Source organism: Haemaphysalis longicornis, unplaced genomic scaffold (assembly GCF_048455015.1).
Source record: "Haemaphysalis longicornis isolate Haplotype H1 unplaced genomic scaffold, Haemaphysalis longicornis Haplotype H1 scaffold_37, whole genome shotgun sequence".
Taxonomy (NCBI): Eukaryota; Metazoa; Arthropoda; class Arachnida; order Ixodida; family Ixodidae; genus Haemaphysalis; species Haemaphysalis longicornis.
Window position 1 is genome coordinate 2,079,530 of NW_027526355.1, and position 11,868 is coordinate 2,091,397.

Sequence of the window (11,868 nt, forward strand, 5' to 3'; positions counted from 1 at the left end):
TTTTCTATTCTTCGTGTTCATTTTAGTTTACGGAGCAAAAATGGTTGAGTTTAAAACAGCACTACACAGAAGATAGGTCGCGCGTTTTGCCGTAGTTTAAAAATCAATATAATACCGGCAGCATAGATATTTTTTTTTACTTTGACTAATTGATACCAAGGCTGTTTTTTATCCCATCACTCAAATACATGTTCTACTATTTTTGTACTTCTGTAGCTACGAAGCACGAAATATGATCATATAGCTGTACTACAGGGATATAGTTAAGTGGTTAGTTGCAAACTAATGGCGTGGCATACGTGAAATGGCCGGAACAAACTTTTGCGCTTTACTAGTTGTAAGCACCTATTACCTCATGCATTATACGCTGTGACGAGAGGTTCGTTTATGCGAAAGGTCGAACAAAAATAAAGGACGTCTAGAGAAATCCACCACTACGTTTTGTGCTTATTCAAGGGGGGAATTAAGGTGCAAAACTAGCGCAAACTATACGAGTATGAACTCAGCGCAGAATATTTTAAAACCCACGTGGCTGGCCGTTTCTTCTGTCTTGATCAATGCCGTCTCGTTTTAAGCTATGAATGCTCTCTCGTATGATGCTTCAAAGCTATGCTGTGCTATGGGGTGCGTGTATATTTCAGAGAGGCAGAAAATGTTTTTGACCGCCTGGGAGAGTTAATTAACGTCGCAATATCGACACAAAGGTGTATCGCTTTAGTTTTTTGTATCAGTCCGTAAAACTGCCGCCTCGGGAAGTGATCGAACATAGAGCCCTTTCAGCTGCTTATCCACGGAACCATTCAAGCTGATAAAACTTGTAACATATGCACACTTTTCATTGTGTGGTATTTAGAGAAAAGTATCAAAAGCAAGTAGGAAGTACGCTTAGACTGGCAGGCTCTTCTCTTGCGCAGTGCAGCAATCTTTCCGGCTGATTGCTCCTAGGCAGTCTCAGCGTTAAAAGAATGAAAACATGGATGTTTTATCACGACTCCATAACGACACGAGTGTATTTTCCTTCGTTCAGCCTTGCAACCAGCAGCAACATACCTTTGCAAAATTGGTGCGCATCTCATTCCCCATGTTGCGGCCATTCATAGAGCGTTGATAGTGTTGTTATTGCGTTGAAAGGGACTGCCTGAGAGAGGATACGAGGTTATCATGCGTGAAAGAGAAAAGTCTGAATAGACTAGACTACGCATTATCGCTGACGGGTGGTCGAACCGTTTCGCCGTGAGCGGGTAACCGTTATCTAAATTTTAGTTTCAATTCCGCATCGGGTTGAGCGGGCTCGAAAAATATCGGTTCGGGTTTGGGTTCGGATCCTGCAAAAATACTAGTTGAGTGTCGGTCCAGTACCGTGCTTATTCTGCGTAGTTTGTGCCGAGAAGCTGGTTTCGTACCTCGTAGCAGTAATTATATTATTAGGGAAGATAGACGCGCAAACTGAAAGCAGTGACATCCATCTATGTTGAGGACATGTTATGAAACCTATAGATGCATATTTCTAAATAATTTCTGGATTTCTCTTTCGTCATTCTGTTATTATTTCGACATATTTTCTCGCGCACTGCGCGGCAAAAGTGTACTACTGTATTTCTTTGCGTTTGTCATCGCGAATAACGGCCAAATCAATTCGTAGGATTCATAGTTTCTTTGTTTCCCCCACTGCTTCAACTTACGTGGCAGGCATTAAAGTATTGTGATGATGTAAAAAAAGACAAGATGTCTCTGCGGGTATGCAAACGGGTTGGCGTGAATGTCTGATACAATTCCCTATGGTACTAGTACATATGACAAAAGAATTGTGGCAGCTTCGCACTAGTTGCGCGAAGACTGTCAACCAGCGTAGCTGGGTGACTTTCCTAGCCTATTCTTGGTTCGACTGAGTTTATGCATGCTTGGAGACTCGGCCAAGTTTTCCTTCTGCTTAAGCTTGAAGACTAGGTCAGGTTTTCTCCGTGATGTCGTCGTAAACATCCAACAGAGCAAAAAACACTCGGTCATTAAAGTCTGTATAATGTACACAAACTTGTAAGTCTGGACCATTTGCAACTTCATGACCTGTCGCCGCCGCTGTACTTGCACGATATTCGGGATTAGACCGAAGTCGTCGCAGCAGTTGCCATGTAGCGCGGCGATGGACTTCGCACCGCGGTTCCTCTTGTTTGGGAGTGATTCTGTTCTTTTGTCGTACCATCTCTCTCTTCGTCGGAGGCACGCTGCTGCACCTCACGTAGATTTATGAACTGGACGGCGAAAGTTCTGCATGTCTGGCAGGCCGGGATGGTTTCGTCCGTATTCTTTTACGTCTATCCCAGCGTGGAATGCGTCAGTACGCACTCACCCCGGCGGCAACCAGCTTCGCGAGCCCGGCGTCTGAAGCTTGAGCGTTTTTGTGTTTCTCGCTAGAGGGGCAAACGCACGTGACTCTCTAGTAGAACAGTAAGCGAGACACCACGCCATGAACGCTGGGCAGAGTCCTGTCAAAGGTACAGCGGTGCCGGCCCGCGCGATTTCCTCATCGCTCGGCGAGATTTCCCTGCGCACGTTCGCCAGCCCAACGCCAGCTCAATCAGCATCGCTGCTACAATAAACCCTTCTTGTGAGTTTTATAACCACTTTGTTTGAGGTTAGGATACCGTGGATTCTCGGTTTTGGTAAGAAATCTGGGTGAGCCAAAATTCAGCTCGTAATTTGAAGCAAAAACGCCAATCCTTCAACACAACCTGGAGCTTGTGTGAGCACGTTTGTTTGTTTCTAGATATCTTCGGTTCTTTTTTGACGGGGTACTTGGTTCATGTTTCGTGATAGCGTTCTTCATTTTGAATTTTACTCCTGATTTCCACCCTGGCCACCCTCCTGACCTGCAACGCTGGGTGCATGGACCGTGTTACCGACAACTCCTGAACTTTATACACAAAACTAATCTGTTCGTGTTTCTGTAAGCGCTTACATCTATTATGCCGCAGGGCAAACTTTCGAATAAAAAAAAAACTCCTGTTTTGTCGTCGAGATAGAATGGTCGCCTGTAGTCCGCACTCTGGCATGCGGAATGTTGAAGTGTGAGGGAAGCGTAAAGACTTTCGCCTCAAGGGTTGTAGGCTCGAATTATTTCCAATAATCGGATAGCCCCGGTTCAAGACAATTTATGGAGCTTGATGTATATCAAAGACCATCCAGTCGAAGCACGACTTCCCTGAAGAGTTCGTACTTTTCTTTGAAATATTGCGGCGACTAAGCTTCACTGGTTATTTGCTTTCTCTCAGGGGAAAGGCTTATAATGTTTTGTTTTGTTTTTCTGTGCCTTGTGTGTCGTTGTGCGTTGAGTTCGTTGCAGCGCTGGGCGTCGGGATTATGGAGTATTTTCGGGTTTCTTAGTGCGCGTTTCGAAGAAAATGTTTTGCCGGCCGAACTGCTCCTAAAGCCGATGGAGGGAGCATTTGTGCCCAGGGCATCGACTGGCAGATGAGCCTACACCGCAAGACACTGTGGTAACTCCCTCGTCAAGGACGTCGTCTTGTTTGACACGCATCCGAAAGTTGTCCAGCCACGTTTATGTTCTCTGTGACTGCCCCATATTCCTCTGCCCTTGTGTGGGCTGGTATCCAAGATAGGTAGAGAACAACTTATGTCGCTATGGTACTACGAAAAGAAATGATTGTAAATAGAGTATACGGGGTAGGGCTTCGTGACCACGTTTTTCTAACCAGCTTATTTTAGTGCTAAGCACTCGCTCTTCGATGAAAGATACGTGATTGCTCACATGTCATTTAGTGCAGCAGTAGCCACGAGATTTCATGGGCCCTCCTGCGGCTTCGCCTGCAATTGAATTATTAGGTAGGTGAATAGTGGCCGACTTTATTTTTGTTCTTTCGTTTAAGCGTAAGATTCTGCACACGGTGTTGGAGTTGGCGATGTAATATAACGAAGAAGTGATGACCTCGGAAATATGGCAAAAAAAGGCGTTGCGCTGCTGAGCACGAGGTCGCGGGTTCGATTCCCGGCCGCGGCAGCCGCTTTTCTGATGGAGGCGAAAAGCAAAAACGCCCGTGTGCACGAGATTTCGGCGCACGTTAAAGATCCCCAGGTGGTCAAAATTAATCCGGAGCCCTCCACTACGGCGCGCCTCATCGCCTGCGTTGCGTCGTCGCGTTAAACCCTACAATCAATCAATCAAATATGGCAAAAAAATTTCTTGAGTTCTTCTCAGGTGAATTCTAGCTAGGTGGATGGCGTGTGAAGTTTCTGTGTCGTTCGTGAGGAAGCCGTATCATAATGCTTTTTGCGAAATGAGAGACTGCAGTCTTATCCTATTGACAACACTATTATGCCCGACCACAATGGGTGGTGCCCTACGAGATTCAGTGAGACATGGCTTGGGGCGGTAAAGACATTTTCGGTATTTTCGAAGCCTTCATAATATCGTGGCGGAAATATACGCGATGCTATGGTAAAAGTTGCGTGCTCACTGGAGTCGCGCTTCCAAATGATCAAATCTGTTTTGTTGCAGGCGTATTTGGCGTTGATGTGGTATGTTCGAGATTCGGGGTGTTTCGAACTGTCGGTTTAGTTGGCGGTATACGAAGTCGATACGCAATCTACCTCAGTGAACGACCAAGCTTTGTTTAGTTGTTATATTTGCTGAGACCTAGCGAACGTACTAACTGCCGCATGCCGCATTCCACGCGTCATTGCGTGCAAACACCTTTTGGGGTTTTGTCAAACCGAATATATGATGTTAGAAAGACGAACGCAAATAACAACCCAAGTGTGCCTCCTTCGGTAATGCCGTTTCATGAAGTATATCTGTGTACATGTGATGATGGTGTTTCCACGGATTCTTTGGGACGCATTTGATTTTGTTTATAGGTGAGCGTTATAGCGCTAGCATTCTGGCTCAGAGAGAGAGACAGCAAAATTTTGCAATATAAACAGCCGAAAAAAATTACAAGCGGATCCATGAATCTTTTGCATTCTCTTCTCCTCAATCACTGATTTAGCCTAGTGTTCCCCACCAGTCCCAGAAATTTGCTTCTTCTCTGATGTAGGAAATACTAGATAGAGAATCTAAATCTAAAATAAAACTTTAGGTGTTTTAAAATTGCTGTCGAATTGTCCACATTTAACATGAACCGAATGATAGAGCTCTCTGCACAATCACTGCAGGGGTCTTCCGATCTTCCCAAATAAGTCAATGTTCCCCGTAAACACCCATCGCTCACCTAACTTTGCATTTACTAATATCTCTGACCTATTCCACTTACGATTTTTAAATACCCCCTCTGAACAGGCTGTACTGAATTCTGGAAGGACAGCTTCTTCCGTTGACGCTCATCTGGATAGTGAAGTGTTCACTCTGCTCATGAAGTAACATGCTTCCAGGCCGTGTCTTAAATGTAAATCCTCTGTTCTCTGGTCTCTCATTGATACCGTTACTGCAGAGTAGTACGATTATGACATACTTTTTTCCTAGCCTGCTAATGCTGTTTAAATGCTGCAGTTAGCGTTTTCCGGTGGTCGCTCGCTCAGGGGTCGCGGTGAAAAGGGAAAAACGTATACATTCTAAAATTTGATATTGCCTTCTTGTGACAAGAATCTGATTTATTGTACATCTTCATTTCCCCAAAACCATCTTGTCAACATGTCTCTTTAAAATTTGGGGCGTCGCTGATGTGGTACACTTTTACCTTGGTAAATAAGGTATATGCCGTACGCAGTTCGCTTATGGGTCTCCACCAGCTACGCTAGTTGACAGAGGTCTACTAGTGAATTAAATCTTCGTTGATATTTTTAGGCTACTGGTACAATAACGTCTTGACATATTGCGAAATACTATTTCAGCACTAAGTAGTGCGATGATTTTTTCAATTATTATTGGATCCGTGGTTTTATTGCCGTCCCCGCCGGCTCCGCCCTTTCTGCCCTTCAAAGGGGATCGCTTTTCACCAGTTGGTCGTTAGCTACTGTAGTAACACCATGAACAATAATTCTCTACATAATATATTCCTGGCTTAACCTTGTTGGTGTACAGTTTGGCATAAATACTTTCCGATACTTTTATAATCCGTCTTATTGTTGGCAATGTTGTCTTATTATCCATGACTGGATAGCACTTCACTAATAGAAAAAATTCCACTATTTGTTCTTGCGATCATTCAGTATTTTCAGTGTTAAGTCACTGAATTTATTCAATTTTTCTTCTTGAAACTGTGTCAATCACAGAAGAATGTTAGCTATGTATTTACCGGTAGAGAAAAATGAAAACGAGATCCAGGTGAAGCAAGTTATATTTTGTGTTTTTTAATCTCAAATGTAGAGGCGAGCAGTCATAAAAACTGGTCCATTCGGTGCAATGATTGCTTAGACAATTTAAAATGCCCCTTCCCAACGTAGCAATAACGAGTGCAGAAAATTTCCAAAGTCACTTTTTGCGGCATGTTCTAAAGTTCAACGTTGTTTTGAAACTTTGATTATCAATTGTTTTATTGCGAAAGAGGCTTCCGGATTTTTTGGGCCACTAGAAGAACCAGTATCACCATTCTTGAACCGTGAATTCTCAGATAGGCGTCGAGGCGGCAACTACAGTGGGTAATGTACATACCAAACGTAAACAAGCGGTGGGAATAAAGCACCACTCCCAATCAACGGACTCTTCGAGCGCTAATTCCGCCTTAGAAACGAGACCTGAGCCGTTGTTTTGAGCCACGTATACCAGGTGAGTTAACTCGTAGTGCTATTTACTTGGGAAATACCCACTAAAGTCGGGTTGTTGTTTAAACAAAAGTTTCCATAGAGGCCAGCTTCCGGTTGAACTTTCACTGCATCTGTTGTGCGTCACTGAGATAATGAAAGATGTAGTGTTTTATTACCTGCAACTGCTTTTAATGTTCTCATGCTCAGGCGCACTGCTCGAAACTGTGATAAATAGGACTCTGGTCTTTTCTGGTAGATAATATGATTAGCGTAAGCAAACTATAAGGCCAGACCAAGATTCTCAGCGCTACCAGTGGCACATAAGGTCAGAAAAAGGAACCTACACGTTCTCGCCGAGCTAAACATGAAAAAGGAAACCACGTGCTCTCGCCAACGTGATCACAATGGTGACATAGCTGCTGCCTCGCCTTCATGTTGGCCACGCTATCATCCTCACACATTTTGCATATAGCTACGGACCATCCAATTGGCATGACAACATTCACTGCGTCAAAATACTTCTCTATAGTCCCCAAGTTATAGCGACTAAATTTACCAAATATAGACAAATTCTTTTTCTTCAAAATATCAGGCTCCAACAAGTCGCGACAAGACAAACGTACTACAGCACGGGTATCACGAATGCTAGAGCTTGCTGCTAGATGATGCGAGTGATGTACAAGTTAGCTAAAATTATTTATACTCTTATCTTCCGCGAACTGAAAATAATTTTTTCAAACTTACCTGCCACTGGCCTGCCTGCCTTTATAAAAGAGTCTGAACGGGTACTGAGACTGAACACCGCTCTGTTTCGGTACCCACACGAACAACTCTCATGATTTCATCAAACACCTGGGCGTTCTCGACCATGTATAGTCGGACAACCTTCCACAGATTACCTGCCCCACATTGAGGAGATGGCGCCAGCCGCTCCTATTTTCCCTGCTGTATAAGAGAAATCGTAATGCACGCGTGAATTCAGCAGATGTTCCCAGAGTTCGACCTTTACACAGCGTGCGTCCGTGCTTCCCCCTGCGGTGAGAAATGAAAAGAGTCTCGAAAATTCGCCTTTCACGAAAATCTGCGCCAACTTTCGCGATTTTCAAAGGCGGTAAAATGAAATGTTCTCGTTTTTGCTCTATCAAGAAGACGTGGCGGATTACTAATCAAAATTTGTTTTCCTTGCCACAGGTGTTAGGTTTGTTATATTCTTCACCGCTCGGAAGTATTTTTCGCAATACATCTCAGCGCTTTGCCACAATCTGTGGAGCGAACAAAGATTAGGAGCGCTGAAAGGTCTTGATTATTAATGTAGTGAAATTAAAGGAAATCAAAAGCAAACGTAAGAAAACCGCGACATCACAAAGAGGGCACCAAAACCAGCGTTGCTACCTATCGATTGCTCTATTTTCGATTATCGCTAACCCCGTAAGAATGAAATAATTCGAAAGGGATTGCGTTTCGGCTGTTCAGGTTGTCTGTCCATGCTTTCCTGCTTCGTGATGTTCGTTTGCCTCTTTGCCCAACGTTTGTTGCGCGTGACACCATTTCTTGTCCTTCTAGACTTACAAATTACCACCTTTATGGCCCTTGCTCCTATACCTTTACACCCTCCTCAATATTTGGGGTGAAGTTGCTTTTGTCAGCTCTGCCTGCCGGCCAGAAGTTTATATTAATTTCGAAGGAAAGCGAATATTTCGATGCAGAGTATTCTGTCTGAGCTGCTAGCGTGCAGTGTTGACACAAGCGCTTTGAAAACATCTGCAAAGTGCCCACTATAAGTTTCGCATCAGATATTTATCCCCCAAAAACAGCTTATCATTCTGGAGTAATTATTTGCACTGGTATAGGCGTCAGAACAAATGGTCTTCGAAATCGCGGTGACACCTACAGTAACAATAAAGTTTTCCGCCACATTTAGATCGATTCGTAAGTTATCAGCGGCCGTAATACACGTATTCACGGCAGTGAACGGCGACTAGGTATGTTTTCGTAGTGTCTTTCAAATACACTATTATAAGTGGCGTTCAGAGTTGTTTAAAACGTGTCGCCGTCATCGATCTTCTCAGCCGGAAGGCGATTGCTTTAAATTTTTTATTGCCTAGCATTCTTTGCCGGGTACCCCCCCCCCCCTGCCCTGACCTTGAACAGCCCGCATTTCTAGAAAAATGCAGATATCGCGGAAGTTCCACCTGTGATTGCTATAAAAGCGCAAATGAAGACAACTGGTCAAACAAAATTTTGAAAAACTAAAAACTAAAAAATACAATTTTTTTATTTATAAAATAATACAGATTTGACGAAGGTTACACCTCTAATAGTTATAACAATGTAAATGGAAATAATTGGTAGGGAGAAATTGCGAAAAACTACAAAATAGGAAAAATATTACAAATTACGCAAAACGGTAAAACAACAGGTATAACTTGAATGTGAACATCTTCGACAGAACTCTGTCTGGTTGGGTTAAACTTAAGAGGCAAATACACCAACCAAGGGCGTTTATTCAAAACGCCCGTGGTTGGTGTATTTGCCTCTTAACAGGTATAACGCATGGCATTTCCACAATATTGCGGATTTCGAGAAAGTTTCACCAGCAATCGCCATAGCTTGAGAGCTCGTTAATTTAAACTAGGTTAATTCGAACTTACGGGTTATTTGATCTGACGTCCTGGTCCCGGCACAGCCCTGTACATTTCAATACGGGAAAACTCCCGATAATTTGAATGCGTCGGGGTCTACAACGGTTAATTCGAAATTGGGTCCCTGGTTTCCAGCGCTCCTCGAAGAAGTCAGCTCAGAGTGATTCCAATGTGTTGCAAATCGAAACCAAAGCAAATTTACTTGCGATGCAGAACAACGAAGCAAATTTTATAACACCGTATACCGCAGGCATCACTGCTCCGAAACCTTATTTAGCTTCTGCAGCGGGAGCCGCGCCGCCGGCGCCTGCGCTCCCGCGGACGCCATAGCAATTGTCTGTGTGCCGCGGTTTGCGATCACGTAGCGTGCGAAACAAGCGCGTAGTAGTGCCTAATTGGCGATAACGACTTCAGACGTGACTTTTTTGTGTCCTGCCCGCGGAGTGTGGCGTGATGTCTATTCATCCAAGCGCCCTCCCGATAAATCGAACTCTCCTTAATTCGAACAATTTTATGATCTGATTCGAGTTCGAATTTACAAGCTTTTACAAAAATTTACAAATTAAAAAATCGAACGTATTGCTCAAGAGACACATGCACTGCTTAGTACATAGTGCCTAAGCATGTCACTCTGTCGTCACCCGCATGACATACGACGAGGATCGTTTCTTCAAAGGTTGGCCTGAAGTGCACGTAATTACTAAGAATGCATATTGGGCTTGATATTCAACTTCTTCTTTCGAAAAACAAAGTTCTTATTTGAACCTGAAGGCAATACGACGAAGTCCATCTGCAGGAACATTTTGCCCGTACAATGTAAAAGTTTAAACATACACACAAAAAAGAAAATATATTTGATTCGCTGTCGGGAACTCCGATATTTTGCACTAGGTACATACTGATCGCCGATCACCCCAAAAGTTTGCACTGGCAGCTTACTGTGGGTGGTATTGCACGGTATACGGCTAATAGAAGGAGTAAAACTGACTGGTTTTGGTCGTACACCTTCATAATTTGCTTCGCATGTATCAACGCTATGTACACTAGAACAACTCATTTCGTTTCTGGGGCCCGACAATTGCTCGGTAAAATTTAGGTGAAAGCGCTCCTCCATGCCTTAAGTCCTCGAATTTATTCTTGTGCGTGTTGGTTTACCCAACAGTAGCAATTTGTGAGTTATGGGTGCTGGCCTGCAGTTTAAGGTAAATCGATACTTTGGGAAAGCACCAGAAATATACGTACTTTTTCTTGCAGGAAACTGACGCTTATGGTGACTTCATCATTGATGTCTCCGTCGGGGCCATGGGGAAGAAGAGGCCATGAGGCAACTGCAGCCGCTGTTCCCGTTTGCTATTCGCAATTGTTGTAAGCTGGTTCGCAGGTTTTCTGTCCAGCGCTGCCAGCCAGTTGGAGATGTTTTTTTTTTGTTTCGCATTCCATGAGAGATACGTCATTCAGAGCGAGGACTGACTTATTTCACTTTATTTTTTTCTGTCTCGTGGAAAATGAGCGCAACATTACACGTTGCGAAATGGTTAAACACCGTCGCTGCTCTGAACTCCGGCAATAAAGGTATGATTCCCTGCGGAAACGCGAGCAACACACGTTTGGTGGCGTAGTTTGGTATACCAAAACGTGGTATTCTTCGTTGCAATAACATTTATGGGGCAGTCCTACAGGAAATTCAGCATATGTTATACTTCTGGACATTGGTGAATAGTTATTAAAGGAATGGAGACATGCTTTTTCTAACGAAACAATAAGGTGCTATTGCAGCCAGCATACTTCCTTCTTTACCTGTAATATGGACACCAAGATACAAAAACCTTCCACAACATGGTCGGAATTGTTGCTCTTTATTCAAGAGTAGTGGCCATAGTATTATAATACAGCATACGTACACACGGCGTCAAAATAAGCCGGAGCACGCGAGAGACATCGCCACGCCATCGGACGTTGCAGTTCTGGTGTCGAGATATCGATGTGCGCGTGCGCGTCCAACCCCCCCCCCCCCCCCCCCCCGTATACTATCCTCTCTTTGCCTTTCATTCAAGAGGCAAACCTGATAGCATTGAGTGCTTGGTGCTAGAGGTCACTATTCATGCCCAACTCGTCTCGCTGGCACACGCTTCCCCGGTGGACGGTAAGCGTGAAGCGGGCCTTGCTCTATCTGCCTGGCTTCGAAAAAGGACACAGTGCAACAAGATTTTGATATCTTGTTTTTAAGGACGACAGCGTTTGTTTTCCGTTTAAAAGAAATAATTTGGTATGTGTTCGTGTCACTAAATTCAACGCGGTTTGCAACACACTATTTATGTTTGATCTTTTTGTCAAGCCCGCGACCTTGCCGATTTCTTGCTGCTTTTTGTCTGAGTCAATACTTGTTTTAGTACGCATGCAAGGCGACCTCTTATCACACTTTAATTAAATAAACTATTTCTCGCCTCAATACCATTCGTTTTTGGTGTGCTCGTTTTTAGTTACCGACCGACTGAGTGTTTGTCGGTAACTTCCCGAGTAAGCAGATACT

The 11,868-nt window shown here is 43.9% G+C and overlaps 1 protein-coding gene across 3 annotated transcripts in view; it reads right to left on the bottom strand.

The window, feature by feature from the left end:
* Positions 1–10,766, bottom strand: part of LOC144177991 (carbohydrate sulfotransferase 3-like) — a 34,022-nt gene extending 23,256 nt beyond the window's left edge. For 2 of the 3 annotated variants that reach the window (XM_077705543.1, XM_077705541.1), the window contains exon 1: positions 7,596–7,722. In XM_077705543.1, coding sequence (XP_077561669.1) covers positions 7,596–7,606 — 11 coding nt within the window. In that variant the 5' untranslated portion in view covers positions 7,607–7,722. Of the gene's footprint in view, positions 1–7,595; positions 7,723–10,580 lie in introns of those variants that run through there. The other variant, XM_077705542.1, reaches the window with a different exon arrangement.
* Between the last annotated feature and the right edge of the window lie 1,102 nt (positions 10,767–11,868).